Genomic DNA, 21,122 nt, shown 5'->3' on the forward strand with positions numbered 1-21,122 from the left:
GTATGCAGTTCAGAAAAAAAATTTGGAAGTAAAATGAAAAGCAAAATCACTAAAAATAATTCATTGCTTTTTAAAAAAAATAAATTAACATTTATAATAGAATACCAAATTAGATTTAATCTAATGTATTAACAAAAGCATAATATACTTTAGTAAACAAGGATTTCCATAGATGGTATTTATAACTAAAGAAGTCAGTTAAACACTTGGTTTAGCCAGGGGCAAACATCAGCCACTGCTACCTGATAAATCCATGCTGTTTCACATTTAAGAGGACACTGAGCAGAGGGGTCTCCCTGTTTATCCCATGAGAAATGCACTGAGAAGTGACAAGGTCAGGGAAGAAAAGAGGCTACTGCAGCAAGTTGGAGCCGAAGTCAAAATTCTACTTCCCTTACCTTGGGGGAAGTAGAAGGGATACGTATTACGTATTATGTCTACATGGAAGACAGTTTGATCATAGAACAGCCCAGGGTAAGATTTCTCTTGTGGAATATGGTGAGCATGGTCATGTCCTAATTCTTTCTTGAGGTTTGGAAACGTCTCTGGTCACATACCCATATTTATTGTTGAGAGAGATGCTAACACTGTGTCCTGGGCCTTCCTCAGATGCCGCAGTGGCTCTTGCCCTAAGATGACCAAAAAGATGGCTCTCCTTTCCTTAGACACACTGGCTCAGTATTAGGAGTAGAGGTAGGGAGGTAAAGTCAACTTCAGACAAGTTGAGTTCACAGTTTATCCCACAATGGACACATCAGAACCTCAATGAGGTTGTCAGAAATAGGCAATCATCTTTTTGTACTTATGAGACATTGACATTTGAGACATTTCTTAAGACATTTCTTGCAAGTCTCCCGGGTTTGGCACAAAAGGTTGAAAGCTACTCTGTTGTTCCTGAAGACAGATGCATTCCTTCTAAGTTACAAAATCAGCACCTAGGTTCTATAGTTGAGCATGTCTTCACACCATCCCCTGTTTTTGGCCTCCATATAGACGGAGGCATTGCACTGTTGCATGGTGTGTTCCATCTCAACCAGCTGGCGGCATCCGATGGTTAACTTTTCCCTAGGGGATAAAGAAATTTTATATCACTACAAGAGAGCTAGTCAGATAAATAAAAAAAATCTTAATACAACAGGAGAACACTGGGAGTTGAAATACATTATTTGATATCTGAGAGCGAAAATGCCAAAGTTATGGATCCTTAGCCCAAACCAAACAACATGGGAGGATAAGCACTTAGCAGCACGGGTTCGCAGACAGTCAACATGGAGATGATTTTGGTGCAATTCCTTCATTCAGGAATAAAGCTTCCCATGGCAGACCTGCTGTCAACAAGAACGCTGTGGAGTAGATCACATATTTTTGTTTTATTTGGCTTGGGAGTTAGAGAACAGGTAAACTGGAGGATACTAAGAGGGTGCAACTCCAGACAGGAACAGACACTGGTGAGGGGATAGGAAGTTGACAGAGCTTCAACTCTTAAAGAGAATTGTCAAGATAGGTAACCTAGTCATTAACAAATGAATACTAGATAATTACTCTAAACCAGAGGTGGGGAAGCAGGGAGTAAAGGCCTGATATTTGCCATGACTACTCACAATTTTATCTAAGATGAAGCCTGGCTGGACTCTCAAAAGCTGACAGGAGGCCTACAAGCTGTGAGGTCTTTAAGTTATCGGTTAGAGCACCAATCCATTATACATGGTGTCTATAGAGTTCAAATCTCATGGAAACCTATTTAAATCTATTGAGAGATGGTCTACATAAGTTCACGAAGAATACCCAGTACCCAGTACAGCATCTGGTATATAAAGGTGTTCAAGAAATGGCAGTTATGAAAATTACACTGTTATGACTTCTTTGGCTTCTAAGATTGCTCTGAACCATGTCCAGAGTGTCGGGGAGGACTTCCAGCTGCCTTTGCACACTGCCCCTCCTCCCTCACGGATCCCTTGATGCAGGGTATGAAGAAAAAAGAAGTCAATCAGAGCTCAAGGACTAGGATGAGAGCTAGGAGCCGCAGCAAAGTAAATACACTGTATTTTGAGCAGCCTCACTTCCTGAAGACGTGTGGCTTCCCTGGGGCTGGCTGAAACCTGACTTTTGGCTTTGTGTTACTCTAGTCCTGTTTCCTGCATTTGGAGTGCTTAAAATCAGTGTTATGTCGTTGCCAGTTCTTTATAACTGCTCAGAAAATGATTTTCCGAAGACCCTAAGAGGTCCAAAATTGGAGAGATGTAAAATGTCTTCTTATAAACTTGAAAATGAAATAAAAAGGGCAGGCCCCTATTCCTGTTCTTGGTTACTTATTCCACATGTGGAAGAAAATTCCTTAGTAACTAGACTTCTAATCTATTTCGATGTCTTTTCTTTTTCTTCTCCTCTTTTTTCCTCCTCTCATAGCTAAGAGGAGAGCCCTATCCCCTCTTTTCATCCTAATGGCATTTGGTTTTACTTGTGGGAGTCAGCATTCTGACAATGGATTATCACCTACAGATTTTGCTTCCTGCATCAAGTTGTCATTGCTGGCTGAGGAAAGTACCAGGTGTTTTTCATCACATGTGTTGGGTCTATACTAGACTATGAAGATAGTAATTCTTGAGTTCCTTTTCCCTGTGGATTGTATGCAGAATGGCAGAATATTAGATATGGCAGAATATTAACACTTTTGTCTACCATTCTGTAGCATCCCCAATGAATCATCTCACCTTGGCTTTCACCTCCAGGTGATGAGATATTTACAACTGAGAGAAAGGCCATTACATATTTTGATATCTCTTAATTGCTAGAAAGTTCTTCCTTTACATTGGGCCTTAAAAAACTACCTATCTGACCTGTCTGCCTAAATTAAAACAAAACAAAAAGTTGCTATTCTTATTTCTTCTAATAGTACAAATATTTTATGTCCCTTATAGTGACCCTATTTCTCTTTTCCAAACTAAACAATCCCAACTCCTAATCCTTTCTGGAACAAAGCTCGAGACTGGAGGTTGCTTCTAGTTCTGCAATTCTATATTGCTCATGAAACTTCTAAAGAACTGCCGCTGTCTTTCTAAATTGTCCTATTATGAGTATCAAACTTAATTTGACCAAATCTCAGATGGGTCAAAATAACTGGAAACTTGATCAGATCAATTAAAAAATAATTCCAGTGGTTATCTGACTCATTTCCATAGCTAGTTTTGTCAAAGTGGCATGGCAGTAGTGAATTTAAGTGCCCTAACTCCAATATTTGATGCAGTTTTTCCAAAATCCTTTTTAGGTACAAGAAAAAAGTCTACAATGGATATGTTTTACAACTCTCTCAATGTTTCTATACATTTGCAATGTGCATCTCAAATAAAGGAAAAATGGAATACAGTGTAGTGCATATAAAAACAGTATATAAACAGTTTCTGATTCAGAAGGTCTGGGCTGGAGCCTTAGAGTTTGCATTCCTTGCAAGTTCCCAGGTGGTGCTGACACTCAGGTCCAGGAACCACAGCTCTAATGTAATCTAGAAGATACTACCATGGAGCCAATTCCTGGAGTCAGAAAGCAGTAATCCCTGAAAGCACCTGCTAGAAGGAAAACAAGGCTGCTCCTGATACACATGCCTCAGGCGGCATATTACGTGGATACGCCAGGTACTTTATGGAGCTGATGTCACAAACTAATGTGCATTTCACATAGAAAAAATGACCTTAGAGACTTGTCTTGCCAATATGTCAGAACATTCTGTCAAACAAAGTGAATTAAATACTGTTCCTATTTCTCATATATGTAGAAGATATCACACACAAGATATTTGTTTGATAATCTTGTTATAATTTACCATCCTGGATTTTCTGAGCAAACTCCTCATCTGCTCAGGGTAAGCAGTGCTCAGACCCCACTGGCAAGAGCAAAAGCTATAACAAAGAACCTACAAACTGCAGAAGACAGAAAACACTGATTTATACATATAAACATCAAGGTTCTACTGTGTCATGGAATTCAACTTTTGATCAAAGCTACTTTCAATCTGAAACCTTAATTACTTGCTTTATCAGAACCTACAAAATAGTTTTCTGTTCTTGAGCTACTTAATTTCCTCCCTATTGCAATAAATATGGTGTTGGGCACATCATAGCCTCTTCCTTCACAAGGAACACTTTACAAATCAAAAACAAAGATTAGCAAATTCAGACAATCTAAGTAACTGTCTTTGCCAAGTTAAATCATTCTTCTGTTCTCACCTCTGAGTCACAGGGAAACTCTGCTACCTCGTATCTATTGTGTTTGGCTCTGTGTCTAGTATAGACTACTGAAACGAAAAGAACCTCTGTCTTCTGGCAGCTTACATGAGCTGTGGAGTACACCAGAGGCTAATATGGGAGGGACCATTCACTGAAAATATGGCAAATAATTTCAAAACAAACAACAGAGTAACAAATCTAAAAGCTAATAACCAAAAGCCCGTTGAACAGCAATCCCCATTTTCTAATGCATTCAAGATATTAGATGTATTTGATTTCTCTTAAAACTCACACTTTTAGGATATAAGAGGGAGCTTATTAATTAATATCATAATTCAAATCCCTGGCATAGTAAGTGGAGGGAAAACAAAGAGAAAAATGGGTACTACCACTTTAACTTTGAACATTCAAGCTTGACCCTTGCACCCTCCCCCCTGCAAAAAACAAACAAACAAAAAACCAAAACCTCCGAAGTATTTAAACAGTAAGCTGAAGTCAAAATAATTTTAGACACTTGATTGAAACCATCCTGCAAGGGACTCTGCCCTCCAAGTTATATATGGTGACCTTTCTACACCTTCAAAAGTATCACTAAGGTTGGAAGACATTGTATTTTTGACACAAATCTCATGTACACAAATCTTTAAATGTGGAGTATTTGTAAAGATATATAAATAAGAGTACAACTGATTAATTGAGAGTCTGAATATCAGGGTAAAAAACCATTTTCACCCTCAGCTGCAACAGATAATGCATGCCCCACTGGCTTCAGATTTTCTTAGAAAACCTACTTTAATCTAGTGAGTGAGTGAATTTTCATAGTTATGCTGCCTAATAACATTTGTGTATGATTATCAATCCTAGTGTCTTGATATCATCAAATATATTTATCAATCTAGAGTTTTACCAGTAGAAGCACCTTGATAATTAACTCTGTCACCATGTCTTCTCATACAATTTTATAGCTACACAAATATATCTGCAAATTACAAATGGCAAATAAACTGTGGTTTAGTGATACAGTGGCACATTACATAGCAGTAAAAATACCATCAGTTCTGTTACAGCTCTTGTTTAGAACACAAGAATTTGTTGCAACACCATCAATACATTAAGGAACAATTTGAGCACAACAAAAATTTTGCATTTTCTTAAACAGGATTTCAACAGTGAAAAATGCTAGATGAACAGAGAAAACTGCACCGCAGCTGAACCAAACTGCTTAGGAATACACACAATACACACATGCACGTACTTCAAATACGTACCAGCTACCTCAGCTTTCCTCCTGTTATGAGCCACAACTATTCATATCTGGTGCTACACCCTTATATCCAATTTCAGATTCTACCACATCACACTAATCCACAGGCTACAACCTTTCCTATGATCACGTCCATAGCAAACTTCACCTTCTTTTAAAGGTAAAGTGTTAGATTTATTTTAGGACTTATGTATTTTTTAACCATTTTTTAACCATTTTAGGACCAATGTGTCCTAAAATGTGTAAAACTGTGATACTATTTAGATTAGGTTCCTATCTTTTTTTCAATGTCCTTTATTAAGTTGTTTTTTTTTTTTTTCAGTACATGGGCCTCTCACTGTTGTGGCCTCTCCTGTTGCAGAACACAGGCTCTGGACGCGCAGGCCCAGCGGCCATGGCTCACGGGCCCAGCCGCTCCGCGGCATGTGGGATCTTCCCGGACCGGGGCACGAACCCGTGTCCCTTGCATCAGCAGGCAGACTCTCAACCACTGCGCCACCAGGGAAGCCCACTTATTAAGTTTGTGAGTGATGTACCCCAACTCCACCTTTTCTATGAGACCTGTGGCTTTTATTGCATGAATTTGCATAGTTCAGTATGCAGTATGCAATCTGCATAACAGTGATACTTAGAAACACATATGTCATGTTATAATAGAACTGAGTGTAAACTGACTATTGCTCCATGCCTCAATGTGGATGAATCTCAATGTTGAAATAAGGAACAATACGAAGAGGGCAGACAGCAGAAGCAAGAAGAACAATTCTGCAGCCTGTGGAAGGAAAACCACATTCGCAGAAAGACAGACAAAATGAAAAGGCAGAGAACTTTGTACCAGATGAAGTAACAAGCTAAAATCCCAGAAAAACAACTAAATGAAGTGGAGATAGCAACCTTCCAGAAAAAGAATTCAGAATAATAATAGTGAAGATGATCCAGGACCTTGGAAAAAGAATGGAGGCAAAGATTGAGAAGATGCAAGAAATGTTTAACAAAGACCTAGAAGAATTAAAGAACAAACAAACAGAGATGAACAATACAATAACGGAAATGAAAACTACACTAGAAGGAATCAATAGCAGAATAACTGAGGCAAAAAACGGATAAGTGACCTGGAAGACAGAACGGTGGAATTCACTGCTGCAGAAAGGAATAAAGAAAAAACAATGAAAAGAAATGAAGACAGCCTAAGAGACCTTTGGGACAACATTAAGTGCAACAACATTCGCATTTATAGGGGTCCCAGAAGGAGAAGAAAGAGAGAAAGGACCTGAGAAAATATGTGAAGAGATTACAGTCGAAAACGTCCCTAACATGGTTAGGAAATAGCCACCCAAGTCCAGGAAGCGCAGAGAGTCCCAGGCAGGATAAACCCAAGGAGAAACAGGCCGAGACACATAGTAATCAAATTGACAAACATTAAAGACAAAGAAAAATTATTGAAAGCAACAAGGGAAAACGACAAATAACATACAAGGGAACTCCCATAAGGTTAACAGCTGATTTCTCAACAGAAACTCTACAAGCCAGAAGGGAGCGGCGCGATATATTTAAAGTGATGAAAGGGAAGAACCTACAACCAAGATTACTCTACCCAGCAAGGATCTCATTCAGATTCGACAGAGAAATCAAAAGCTTTACAGACAAAAAAGTTAAGAGAATTCAGCACCACCAAATCAGCTCTATAACAAATGCTAAAGGAAATTCTCTAAGGGGGAGACACAAAAGAAGAAAAGGACCAACAAACACAAACCCATAACAATTAAGAAAATGGTAACAGGAACATACACATCGATAATTACCTTAAATGTGAATGGATTAAATGCTCCAATCAAAAGACACAGGCTCGCTGAATGGATACAAAAACAAGACCCATACATACGCTGTCTACAAGAGACCCACATCAGACCTAGGACACATACAGACTGAAAGTGAGGAGATGGAAAAAGATATTACATGCAAGTGGAAATCAAAAGAAAGCTGGAGTAGCAATACTCATATCAGATAAAATAGACTTAAAAATAAAGAATGTTACAAGAGACAAGGAAGGACACTACATAATGATCAAGAGATCAATCCAAGAAGAAGATATAACAGTTATAAATATATATGCACCCAACATAGAAGCAACTCAATACATAAGGCAACTGCTAACTGCTATAAAAGAGGAAACTGACAGTAACACAACAATAGCGGGGGATGTTAACACCTCCCTTACTCCAATGGACAGATCATCCAGACAGAAAATTAATAAAGAAACACAAGCTTTAAATGACATAATAGACCAGATAGATTTAATTGATATTTATAGGACATTCCATCCAAACACAGCAGATTACACTTTCTTCTCAAGTGCACATGGAACATCCTCCAGGATAGATCACATCTTGGGTCACAAATCAAGCCTTGGTAAATTTAAGAAAACAGAAATCATATCAAGCATCTTTTCCGACCACAACGCTATAAGATTAGAAATCGATTACAGGGAAAAAAACGTAAAAAACACAAACACATAGAGGTTAAACAATATGTTACTAAATAACCAAGAGATCAAAGAAGAAATCGAGGAGGAAACAAAAAATACCTAGAGAAAAAAGACAACAAAAACACGACGATCCAAAACCTATGGGATGCAGCAAAAGCAGTTCTAAGAGGGAAGATTGTAGCAATACAAGCCTACCTCAAGAAACAAGAGAAATCTCAAAAAAACAATCTAACCTTACACCCAAAGGAACTAGAGAAAGAAGAACAAACAAAACCCAAAGTTAGTCGAAGGAAAGAAATCATAAAGATCAGAGCAGAAATAAATGAAACAGAAACAAAGAAAACAATAGCAAAGATCAAGAAAACTAAAAGCTGGTTCTTTGAGAAGGTAAACAAAATTGATAAACCTTTAGCCAGACTCAACAAGAGAGGACTCAAATCAATAAAATTAGAAATGAAAAAGGAGAAGTTACAACAGACACCACAGAAATACAAAGTATCATAAGAGACTACTACAAGCAATTCTATGCCAAGAAAATGGACAATCTGGAAGAAATGGACAAATTCTTAGAAAGGTAAAACCTTCCAAGACTGAAACAGGAAGAAACAGAAAATATGAACAGACCAATCTCAAGTAATGAAATTGAAACTGTGATTAAAAATCTTTCAACGAACAAAAGTCTAGGACCAGATGGCTTCACAGGTGAATTCTATCAAACATTTAGAGAAGAGCTAACACCTATCCTTCTCAAACTCTTCTAAAAAATTGCAGAGGAAGCAACATTCCCAAACATATTCTATGAAGGCACCATCACTCTGATACCAAAACCAGATAAGGATACTACTAAAAAAGAGAATTACAGACCAATATCACTGATGAATATAGATGCAAAAATCCTCAACAAAATACTAGCAAACAGAATCCAACAACACACTGAAAGGATCATACACCATGATGAAGGGATGCAAGGATTCTTCAGTATATGCAAATCAATCAATGTGATACACCATATTAACAAACTGAAGAAGAAAAACCATATGATCATCTCAATAGATGCAGAAAAGCTTCTGACAAAATTCAACACCCACTTATGATAAAAACTCTCCAGAAAGCAGGCATAGAGGGAACCTACCTCAACATAATAAAGGCCATATACAACAAACCCACAGCAAACATCATTCTCAATGGTGAAAAACTGAAAGCATTTCCTCTAACATCAGGAACAAGAAAAGGATGTCCATTCTAGCCACTATTATTCAACACAGTTTTGGAAGTCCTAGCCACTGCAATCAGAGAAGTAAAAGAAATAAAAGGAATACAATGGAAAAGAAGAAGTAAAGCTGGCACTGTTTGTAGACGACATGATACTATACATAGAGAATCCTAAAGATGCCACCAGAAAACTACTAAAGCTAATCAATGAATATGGTAAAGTTGCAGAATACTAAATTAATGCACAGAAATCTCTCACATTCCTATACACTAACAACAGAAGATCAGAGGAGAAATTAAGGAAACAATCCCATTCACCACTGCAACAAAAATAATTAAATACCTAGGAATAAACCTACCTAAGGAGGTAAAAGACCAGTATTCAGAAAACTATAAGACACTGATGAAAGAAATCAAGATGACACAAACAGATGGAGAGATATACCATGTTCTTGGATTGGAAGAATCAATATTGTGAAAATGACTATTCTACCCAAAGCAATCTACAGATTCAATGCAATCCCTATCAAATTACCAATGGCATTTTTTTTACAGAACTGTAACAAAAAATCTTAAAATTTGTATGGAGACACAAAAGACCCCGAATAGACGAAGCAGTCTTGTGGGAAGAAAACGGAGGTGGAGGAATCAAGACTCCCTGACTTCAGACTATACTACAAAGCTACAGTAATCAAAACAATATAGTATCGGCACAAAAATAGAAATATAGATAAATGGAACAGGAGAGAAAGCCTAGAGAGGAACCCATGCACCTATGGTCAACTAATCTATGACAAAGGAGGCAAGGATATACCATGGAGAAAAGACAGTCTCTTCAATAAGTGGTGCTGGGAAAACTGGACAGCTACATGCATGTAAAAGAATGAAATTAGAACACTCCCTAACACCATACACAAAAATAAACTCAAAATGGATTAAAGACCTAAATGTAAGACCGGACACTATAAAACACTTAGAGGAAAATATAGGAAGAACACTCTTTGACATAAATCACAGCAAGATCTCTTTTGATCCACCTCCTAGAGTAATGGAAGTATAAACAAATGGGACCTAATGAAACTTAAAAGCTTTTGCAAAGCAAAGGAAACTACAAACAAGACAAAAAGACAACCCTCAGAATGGGAGAAAATATTTGCAAATGAATCAACAGACAAAGGATTAATCTCCAAAATATATAAACAGCTCATGCAGCTCAATATTAAAAAAACAAACAACCCAATCCAAAAATGGGCAGAAGACCTAAATAGACATTTCTCCAAAGAAGACATACAGATGGCCAAGAAGCACATGAAAAGCTGCTCAACATCACTAATTATTAGAGAAATGCAAATCAAAACTACAATGAGGTATCACCTCACACCAGTTAGAATGGGCATCATCAGAAAATATACAAACAACAAATGCTGGAGAGGGTGTGGAGAAAAGGGAACCCTCTTGCACTGTTGGTGGGAATGTAAATTGATACAGCCACTATGGAGAACAGCATGGAGGTTCCTTAAAAAACCAAAAATAGAATTACCATAGGACCCAGCAATCCCACTACTGGGCATATACACAGAGAAAACTATAATTCAAAAATACACATGCACCCCAATGTTCATTGCAGCACTATTTACAATAGACAGGTCATGAAAGCAACCTAAATGCCTATCGACAGACGAATGGATAAAGAAGATGTGGTACATATATACAACGGAATATTACTCAGCCATAAGAAGGAACGAAATTGGGTCATTTGTAGAGATGTGGATGGATCTAGAGACTGTCATACAGAGTGAAGTAAATCAGAAAGAGAAAAACAAATATTGTATATTAACGCATATATGTGGAACCTAGAAAAATGGTACAGATGAAACGGTTTGCAGGGCAGAAATGGAGACACAGATGTAGAGAACAAATGTATGGACATGAAGGGGGGGAAGTGGCAGGGGTGGTGGTGGTGGTAGGATGAATTGGGAGATTGGGATTGACATATATACTCTAATATGTATAAAATAGAAAACTAATAAGAACCTGCTGTATAAAAAAATAAATAAAATAAAATTCAAAAAATAAATAAAAACAAAATAAGCCTTGATTCCCCATTCATATCATCTGAGAGGGTCCCTTTAAAGATGGAGGCTGATGGAAAATTTGAAAATGGCTATCACTTGTAGAATATATGACCACCATTATTGTATGTAATTTTTGTTTGTTTTTTGGCTGTCTTTCCTCCCCATCCACCAGCCCCCTTCCCCACCTTTAACATGAGCTAAAGGGCAGAATGGTGTGATGGGAAAAAGAAAAGAAAAATTTTGGTAAAGCTAGTATTTTGACAAGAACCCTAAATACTTCTTTATACATTAGTAGTTTCAAAAATAAACTACGAGAATCTTTGGGGAGAAGAATTTGTCAACAGATTATCAAGATCTTTTAAGATGTTCATAGTCTAAAGAAATAGAAACATGGTCAAAGATTTCTGCAGATACTGAACACAGTATTACATAAAGTGGTTTAAAAATGGAAATATGGTCAATGTCCAACATTTAAGGAAATACTTAACCGAATCATGGTATATTTAGACAATGTAAGTATATATAGACATTAAAAATGATGCTTGTTGAGATTCTGGTTACAGAGGTGTGGGTTTTTGAGGTTTGTTAAGTTGGAAAATAAATAGTATACAGAACCATATATATACAGTATAATCTATGTAAAAGTATATTAAAAAATGAAATTTATCTGCAATTTCTGCATTTTTATAAGCATGTATTATATTGATTACATAATAAATAAAATTTTTAAGTAAAAACAAACAAACAAAACAATATGGATCAATGGAACAGAATAGAGAGCCCAGAAATAAATCCACACACCAATGGACAATTAATCTTCTACAAAGGAGGCAAGAATATACAGTGGGTAAAGACAGTCCCTTCAGCAAGTGGGGCTGGGAAAGTTGGACAGCTGTATGTAAACCAATGAAGCTAGAACACACCCTCACACCATACACAAAAATAAACTCAACATGGCTTAAAGACTTAAATATAAGACAAGACACCATAAAACTCCTAAAAGAAAACATAGGCAAAACATTCTCTGACATAAATCGTAGCAATGTTTTCTTTGGTCAGTCTCTCAAGGCAACAGAAATAAAAGCAAATATAAACAAATGGGACCTAATCAAACTTATAAGCTTTTGCACAGCAAAGGAAACCATAAACAAAATGAAAAGACAACCTACAGAATGGGAGAAAATATTGGCAAATGATGCGACTGGCAACAGCTTACTTTCCAAAGTATACAAACAGCTCATACAACTCAACAACAACAAATACAAACAACCCAATCGAAAAATGAACAGAAGACCTAAATAGACATTTCTCCAAAGAAGACATACAGACGGCCAGTAGGCACATGAAAAGATGCTCATCATCCCCAATTAATAGAGAAATGCAAATCAAAATTACAATGAGGTACCATCTCACACCAGTCAGAATGGAAATGGGTGTGGAGAAAAGGGAACCCTTTTACACTGTTGGTGGGAATGTAAATTGGTGCAGCCACCGTGGAAAACAGTATGGAGGTTCTTCAAAAAACTAAAAATAGAGTTGCCATATGATCCAGCAATCCCACTCCTGGGCATACACCCAGACAAAGCTATAATTTGAAAAGATACATGCAGCCCTGTGTTCACAGCAGTACTATTTACAATAGCCAAGACATGGATACAACCTAAATGTCCACTGACAGATGAATGGAGAAAGATGTGGTATACACACACACACACACACACAGACATACACACACACACGATGGAATATTACTCAGCCATAAAAAAGAATGAAATAATGCCATTTGCAGCAACAGGGATGGACCTTTTAAGTGAAGTAAGTCAGAAAGATATGATATCACTTACACGTGGAATCTAAAATATGACACAAATGAACATATCTTTGAAACAAAAACAGACTCACAGATACAGAGAACAGACTTGTGTTTGCCAAGGGGGAGGCGGGGTCGGGGAGGGAAGGATTGTGAGTTGGGGGTTAGCAGATGCAAACTATTACATTTAGAATGGATAAACAACAAAGTCCTACCATATAACACAGAGAACTATATTCAATATCCTGTGATAAACCATAATGGAAAAGAATATGAAAAAGAATATAAATATATATGTATAACTGAGTCACTTTGCTGTACAGCAGAAATTAACACAACACTGTAAATCAACTGTACTTCAATAAAATTATAAAAAAAAAACAATATGGGTTGGGGGTTGGGGGCAGGGGTTATGGGACTGGAGGGCAACCCTGGAAGGGTTAAATGGGTATCTAATCCTCATGAATTTGTCTGCCTTGGCCCAGGATTGAAGGGCTTTACACCTATACCCTGTGCGTACTACGTATATATCCCCACTAAGGAGAACATGGGAGGGAGGATACAAATAAAGGTGGGTAAAGGTCTATTTTATCAACTGAATGGCAGGCATATGAGTATTCTTTATACGAGCTGTTCTTCAAAACATAGACTGGGGAATGTAGACTCTTTCAAAGGGTCTGTGAGGTCAAAGTATTTCCGTAAGACTAAGACGTGATTTGCCTTTTGAATTCTTGTCCTTATGAGAGTGTACAACAGTTTTCCATAGATATGTAACATGGGATTACTGAGACTAAATGCAAAAGAAGCAATGAGAATCTACCTGTCTTCTATTAAGTCAGACATTAAGAGATTTGCAAAAATCTCTTACAACGCCATGCTTGTAAGTAATATTTTGTGTTTGGGAAAAATTATTTTCATAATTATGTTACTTAACATAACATGTAATTAGCTGTTATTTTTAAATGAATATTTTTAAATTTCTCAATTCTAATTTCTAATACAGTAAATTTAGATAGATAAGACCCACATAAACAAAAGCTCTTAGGGGTGTTCAGTATTTTTAAAAAATATAAAAGAACCTTGATGCCCCAAAGCTTGAGAACCACTTTCAAACTTAAACTTGCTATATGCATACATACATACACACACAGCTCTTATGTATGTATATTTCATATTTAGAAAGGTTAAAAAAATGTCATAGTTTAGTGAAGACGTAAAAAGAACCCTTCAGCACCACCACCAAGTGGTGCTATACATGGTAAAAGAGTGTTACACTGATATATCTACACACAGATATGACTTACCGATACTCAGCCTGTGAAACACAATCATAAAGTTCCTGGGCAGTAAATTTGACATTTTTATTTACCTGAAAAGAACCAAGATATAGCTATTTAAAATGCATATTAAGTCAAATGAGTGGTGAGAGCACAATTAGAATGGCCCATATTCTGAGGAAGCAGAATGTCAAGTTTCTAGTTTTTGCATAAAAAGGACTAAATAATAACAATTAGAAGATCAGTGACCATAATACTAACACTGAACTATGTGTAAAAATATTAGTCCTATTGTTACAACTTAATCTGTTCACAGAACCAGAAGAAGTGAGATGGTCCTGAGGTTAGTGGGAATCTCAAAAAGCAGATGATCATTTTATACATCAAACGGACAGAAAAAAACGTGTAGTACATGAAACACTAAATTCTACCACTACTGGCTCTTATCAACAGATTCATGCATCAATTAGCCTAGCCCTAATGTATTTATTCAATATTTATTTTCTGGGAGAAGTAAATAAATTGTTAAAAAAAATTTTAACAGCTGTACTTAAAAGACTAGAGTAGATCTGGGGTTCCATAGGTAGACTACTGTAAGCAGAATCAGCCAGCTCTTATTTCATGAATAGAAATAATTCAAGCTGAAAGAAAAAGTTAAATATTCAACTCTAACAATATTTGAATACTATGATTGACACTTCTGAAAGTTATTACTGAATAACTTTCATTTAAACACTAAGGTTATAAACTGTGTGGAAAGATCTACCTGTTTAGGAAAAAGCCTGATTTATAGACATTTTCTGAAGAAATGTGTTTTTCAGACTACTGAGGTCTAAGTATTTAAACTAATATGTTTAAGTTTATAAATATTATAATTCAGAGACAATTTACAACACTATAAAAATATAAAAGTCCTTCATCATACAAAAACTTGTTGTGGCACACGTGGAGAACACACTGAAGGAATCCTGTATTTCTTGCGACTTACCACTGATTTAGACAGTATTGTACTTAAGTTGCAAGGAACAATCTGGAAATTTGTAGAAGGAAATTCTTTTTATCAGATTACTCAAGATATAACCCAGTGTCTAAGTTTTTAGAGATTCTGTATTAGTGAAGGGAAACTAAATGAGACTATCTTCTATTCAATTTACTTTTAAAAATACTCAAGCTATTATTAGCCGTATGCAGGTTTTTTTTGTTTTTGTTTTTGTTTTTTTTTTGCTGTACGCAGGCCTCTCACTGTTGTGGCCTCTCCCATTGCGGAGCACAGGTTCCGGACGCACAGGCTCAGCGGCCATGGCTCACGGGCCTAGCCACTCCGCGGCATGTGGGATCTTCCCGGATCGGGGCACGAACCTGTGTCCCCTGCATCGGCAGGCGGACTCTCAACCACTGCGCCACCAGGGAAGCCCCGTATGCAGTTTTTTGATGAGGAAAAATGCTCCTACCCAGATTTAATTAACACTACTTTAAAGATTTATATCATGAAAGTTTTCTATGGATTTTAGGGTTTTGCTTATTTGCAAAAGTTCTACGAGCTTCCTCAGTATTTTCATAAGGTCACCATATTTGTATAGAAAATGTTCCATTCACTGAAGGTTAAAAACACATAGTTTTTAAATATAACAGTTGAAATGTATATAATCCTAAATTTTCACTTAAAATTAGGATTATATATTTATATATAATTTAATGTTATTTAATTATACATAATATTTACTATTATATTTAATGATTTATGAAATTGGTGTATAATTGATCATGATTAAGTACTTTATAATTTTTATTAAAATAATCTTCCAAAAATGTTCTAAAATATACATTTAGAGTTAACTTATCGACCAGTCCAATTCCTATTTCTTTACATATTCTGCCCTGGTCTCAAGGGCCTTTGATATTTTCACTACTGCCCCAACATGCTAGGACCTATAATGTATCCAAACTTAGGCCAGCAAATTTCAACAATCAACACTGCAGATCTTTGATCAGAAGATGAATGGAATTATCTATTCTCTATCAACTGCTAAGAAAAATCAGCTGAAGAACTGATTTTGAACCTGATATAATATGAATACAAAATAGTTTTTGAAGCCATTAGTAGATTTTTAGCAAAAAGTATTTAGATTTATCTTTACTTTAAAAAACAATCATCCACGTACATTTAGACACTTATCCCAGAACGTGGCTGGAGTGTAAGTGTGATGTGGCTCCAGGTTACAGCAGATGACTTAAAAAGTAGGCAGTTAATCTACTACTAATAAAGGAAAACTGAAACACAAATTCATGACATACATCACAGGTTCTAGCCTGAAATATACCATTTCATTCTATTCATTAATTGATACAAGACATTTTAAATTACTCATATTGGGACATTTTAAATTACGCTATTAAATATCATTTAATAATTCCCAGAAAACAAAGAGCTAAAAGATGCCTCCCCATCAGTAAACGTTAGAGTTGTGATTGTAAATGGATTATGGAATTGGTGTCGTTAATTCTTAGCTGTACTATTTACAGTGAATGCCAAATATCAGAAATGACTATATTATTTTTAATTCTTAAAAAATCAAGATCAGAAGGCAAAGGTTAAGTATAAAAATAGCCAAACATCTTAAAAAATTTAAATCGTTGTATCACTGTTTATGATGTGAGACAAATATATCCAATGTAGTAACTGGTACTGGGGAGGAAGTTCTGCTAAGAGAAATACTTTCAAAATCTGGGACTCAGATCCACATATTCTTATAAATAGCAAGTTGGGTATTTTCTCCTAATGCTCTCAGCAACAGAAAGCACTAAATCCAAAGAAGACCTATATATCAGATTTTTCAAGGATATGTGATTTTAAAATTGTCCCCATTGTTTCTACAAATATATTTTTATTGAATTTGAAATTCAGAAAGTATAATGAAATAATTATTTCACTGAATCATCTCAAAAGAGATGATTTAAAAAGTACATGTAACTTTAAAAAAGTACATGTAAACAACCACTCTTTCCTTAAATAAAATAAGTAACACTTATTGAACACTTACTCTGTGCTTGGTACTGTTTGGAGTACTTTATATATATTATTTAGTCTTTAAAGAATAGCTGTAATTTATCTACTTATGTTATTCCCATTTTACAGATGAAGCAACTGAGGCAAAGAGAATTAAATAACTCGTCTAAGATCATACAGTTAATAGGCGGCAACATTTGAACATGAGTAGTTTGACTTCAGAGTCTGTGTTCTTAGTCACTAGGTTCTTAATGTAAGATGTGGCATAAAAAAGTTAAATAAAGAGCTAACCAGGAATAAAAGTGAAGAAATATATTTAAAGAAGTTTGACTCCATAAGAAAAGTGACACCTGAAAATATGTCATATTCCTTTATTTAGAGTATTTTAAAAATTAAACACACACACACTTAAAAAGAAAGAATATATGGGCACATGGGTAAAGAACTTTAGGCAAACAAAAACTGAAGATCAACAGAATACTTTCCTTGGATCAACAAGGATAAGAAAAGCATGCAGATTAATTTACAAAATACACTGGAGCCTCACCAGAACTTTAATTCCAAGGTCTATACTGCTGCTATGGAGGAAACTAAATTATAGCTTTCTTTTTCAGCAATCAGTAGTTCTCAACCGGAGGTGGTTCTTCCTCCCTAGGGGCCATCTGAGTGAGTGGGGTGCGGTGGGAAGATATTTTTGCTTGTCACACTGACTGGGGGAGCTACTGGCATTTAGTATCTGAGGAGCAGAGATGTTAAAGCATCCTGCAACGTTCCACACAATGAAGAAATGACCTGTCCAAAATGCCAACAGCACCCCTGATGAGAAACAATTCTGTGTTGGATAAAGTGTATTATTATAGGTCTCTACTGTATGTTTTTACTTAGAGAATGAAAAAAAGAAAAAAACTGACTGGCACTGGCAAACTTCTGTGGCATTCAAGAATTTAAAGCAAATATCAATTAAATAGCATTTGATTACATTTTAGAACACCTATGTTTGTTTATATTAAAGCTTGATTATAATGGAAATATGATCAACATTTAAAAATATTTCTCCTACCTCATACTTGATTAGGAAGTTATAGAGGGTCTCAACATCTTGATAATTACTACTGGGTGCCAAAATCCTAAAAAATAAAATAAAAACAAAGGAGGAAGAATGAATGATTTAAGAAAAAACAATACCTTGAACTTTTCTCCCAGCACATATTCATACTGTGAGAGATACCTTATTGTATAACAAGCTTATTAAAATGTTTACAATCTTTTGGGGGCTTTATTTATCAATTACAGTTATAAAACCATGAGCTTACTTCAACAAATATCGATTATCAATTGATATCAAATTATTAAAAGATTTTTGTTTACTTATATTAATATTTACATCATCAGTTAATCAACAACCATTAGCATTCTAACATGAAATTATAGTTCACATTTTGAGTTACAATGATACATATTTTTCAAAAGGTAGGTAGAAATGTGAAGTACCTTTACACTCCTTATCTTTTAAGCTGCAGATAAAGCTTAAAGATTTTCCACAAAAATGTGCAACCAATCCAAGTGGACAACTGATATAAACTATCAAACACATAAAAAAAAATCCTAATAAAGATTCTGTGACTAAATTCAAATAATACTATTTGAACTAACAGCGTAGCAGTTGATGAAAAAGCATTAGTAATCAGACTATGTCAGTTGTTAGAAGTAACACTGACTCATAAAAATAACATAAAAACAGGGCTTCCCTGGTGGCGCAGTAGTTGAGAGTCCGCCTGACGATGCAGGGGACACGGGTGCGTGCCCCGGTCCGGTAAGATCCCACATGCCGCGGAGCGGCTGGGCCCGTGAGCCATGGCTGCTGAGCCTGCGCGTCCAGAGCCTGTGCTCCGCACCGGGAGAGGCCACAACAGTGAGAGGCCCGGCCCGAGTACCGTGAAAAAATAAATAAATAAAGTAACATAAAAACATAAAATGGAAACAAGAAATAAAAAGAAGGAAATGGAAGACCATGTTTCTCCCTCTAGCGGTAAAGTATTAATTCTCATTTTCTTATACTAAGTATTTTTTTAATTCTTTCAAGATGAATTTTTTTTCTTTTGAAAAAAGGGAAAGAAAAGGAAAGCAGTCCTTTCATTATGGTAAAGTGGTTAAGAGCAATGTCTGCCTGGGTTCTGCGTTCTTGAGTGAGTTCTGTGCGACTTATTTTCCTTATCTGCTAAATGAGGATGGTGACAGTCTTTACTTCATAGGATTATAGTGACAATTAAACAAGTTACTGTAAAGTCTTTATAACAGTGTCTGATATACAGCAAGTACTATATATATGTATATATAAAATAGTAACAATAACAACTATTACCATCTAATGCCTAATACTTTCAAGCCACAGAATAAGTTCATGATGATTTAACTTATGAGAAATCAATCCACCCCAATTAATTCTTAAATTCCAAGTGCCTTTTAATTACAACAGTGTCTCTAGGTTCTCACATCCTTGCCAATGCTTGATGCTGTCAGACATTAGAGTTAACTCATCTCAATAAACTTAATTAGATCTTTAAACAAGTTGGCCCTCATCAGACTTGTGGGAGAGCTTTTATAAATAATTTCTCAGGATATAGTCAAATTTTTAAATGGGTCATACTCTTTTGGAGGAGACACATACAGAATATCTTTAAGAACAAACAAATATCTGCCTATGGGTCTTCCCTGGAGGTCCAGTGGTTAAGACTCTGTGCTCCCAATGCAAAGGGCACGGGTTTGATCCCTGGTTGGGGAGCTGAGATCCTGCATGCCTCACGGTGCAGCCAAAAAAAATCTGCCTAAAAATGTTTCATAGAAAAAATTATTCTCCCAACAAGTAATTTTAAGACACAATCTCAATACCGAAAAAAAGAAAGAAAAAACAAGAGGATAAATACATTGGAGAGAGTCCATAAATAATTTGTTTTCAAATATGAGAACAAAGCTATATAGATAAGCTAAACTAATCTTCTAGAAAAGCAATGGAAAAATAGTGTGTTCCAACTTTGTAACCTAGTGTAAACAAACTATAAGCAATGTAGAATAATTTACACCCATTCTTTTTTATAGCTTTGGAAATAATCCAAACTGTCCATAAAGAGGGTAAAAAAAATAGATAAAGCAAGATGTTTTATAAGAGAGCCTTATAAATTTCAAGCCAAGTACGCTCTTTGCCAGAGAATAAAGTTAACATTTCTCTGTACTGAAATACTTTGCAGAAAAACTAGTTTTAGGTAAAATAGTCATTTATCTATAGCAACAAGTCATAGCCATAGTACGAAATAAAGAAAACAATTACATCATCCTAGTTTTCCAATTAGCAAAAACTGAAAAAATTTTAAACTCCCAGCATGGTTTTATTTTTTTAACAGTCTTACTGTTCAAGACTGTAAAACTATTTTTTAACAATCTTACTGTTTATTTTTTAACAGTCTTACTATTCACTCATTTTAACAATTCAATGATTTTTATAAATAAATTTACTGAGATGTACAATGATGTACATTGTACAAACTTAAATACTTGATTATTTGACAAAATTTCCACAGAATTATATTCTAATGAAAAAAGGCTTATTGGGATGTCAGCATCATTCACAAATATATTACTATTATAATCAGAATAAAATTGTACATGTTATTTTTTAAAACAAGGATACACATTATAGGATTTGTTATAAAATTTGCTACTCTTAAAAATGTTTTGATTCACTGTACAGTAGAAACACAGCACTGTAAAACAACTA

At 35.6% G+C, this 21,122-nt stretch overlaps 1 protein-coding gene across 4 annotated transcripts in view; it reads right to left on the reverse strand.

Annotated features, from left to right (window-relative positions):
• Nucleotides 1-21,122, reverse strand: part of SWT1 (SWT1 RNA endoribonuclease homolog) — a 94,713-nt gene that overhangs the window by 3,618 nt on the left and 69,973 nt on the right. For 2 of the 4 annotated variants that reach the window (XM_079914133.1, XM_079914132.1), the window contains 3 exons: nt 18,411-18,477; nt 14,371-14,435; nt 11-1,065 (listed from right to left, as the gene is read on the reverse strand). In XM_079914133.1, the coding sequence (XP_079770259.1) occupies nt 936-1,065; nt 14,371-14,435; nt 18,411-18,477 (262 nt within the window). In that variant the 3' untranslated portion in view covers nt 11-935. Of the gene's footprint in view, nt 1-10; nt 1,066-14,370; nt 14,436-17,347; nt 18,143-18,410; nt 18,478-21,122 lie in introns of those variants that run through there. The other 2 variants (XR_013827231.1, XM_079914134.1) reach the window with 2 other exon arrangements.

This window comes from Stenella coeruleoalba (assembly GCF_951394435.1).
Source record: "Stenella coeruleoalba genome assembly, chromosome: 1".
Lineage (NCBI taxonomy): Eukaryota > Metazoa > Chordata > Mammalia > Artiodactyla > Delphinidae > Stenella > Stenella coeruleoalba.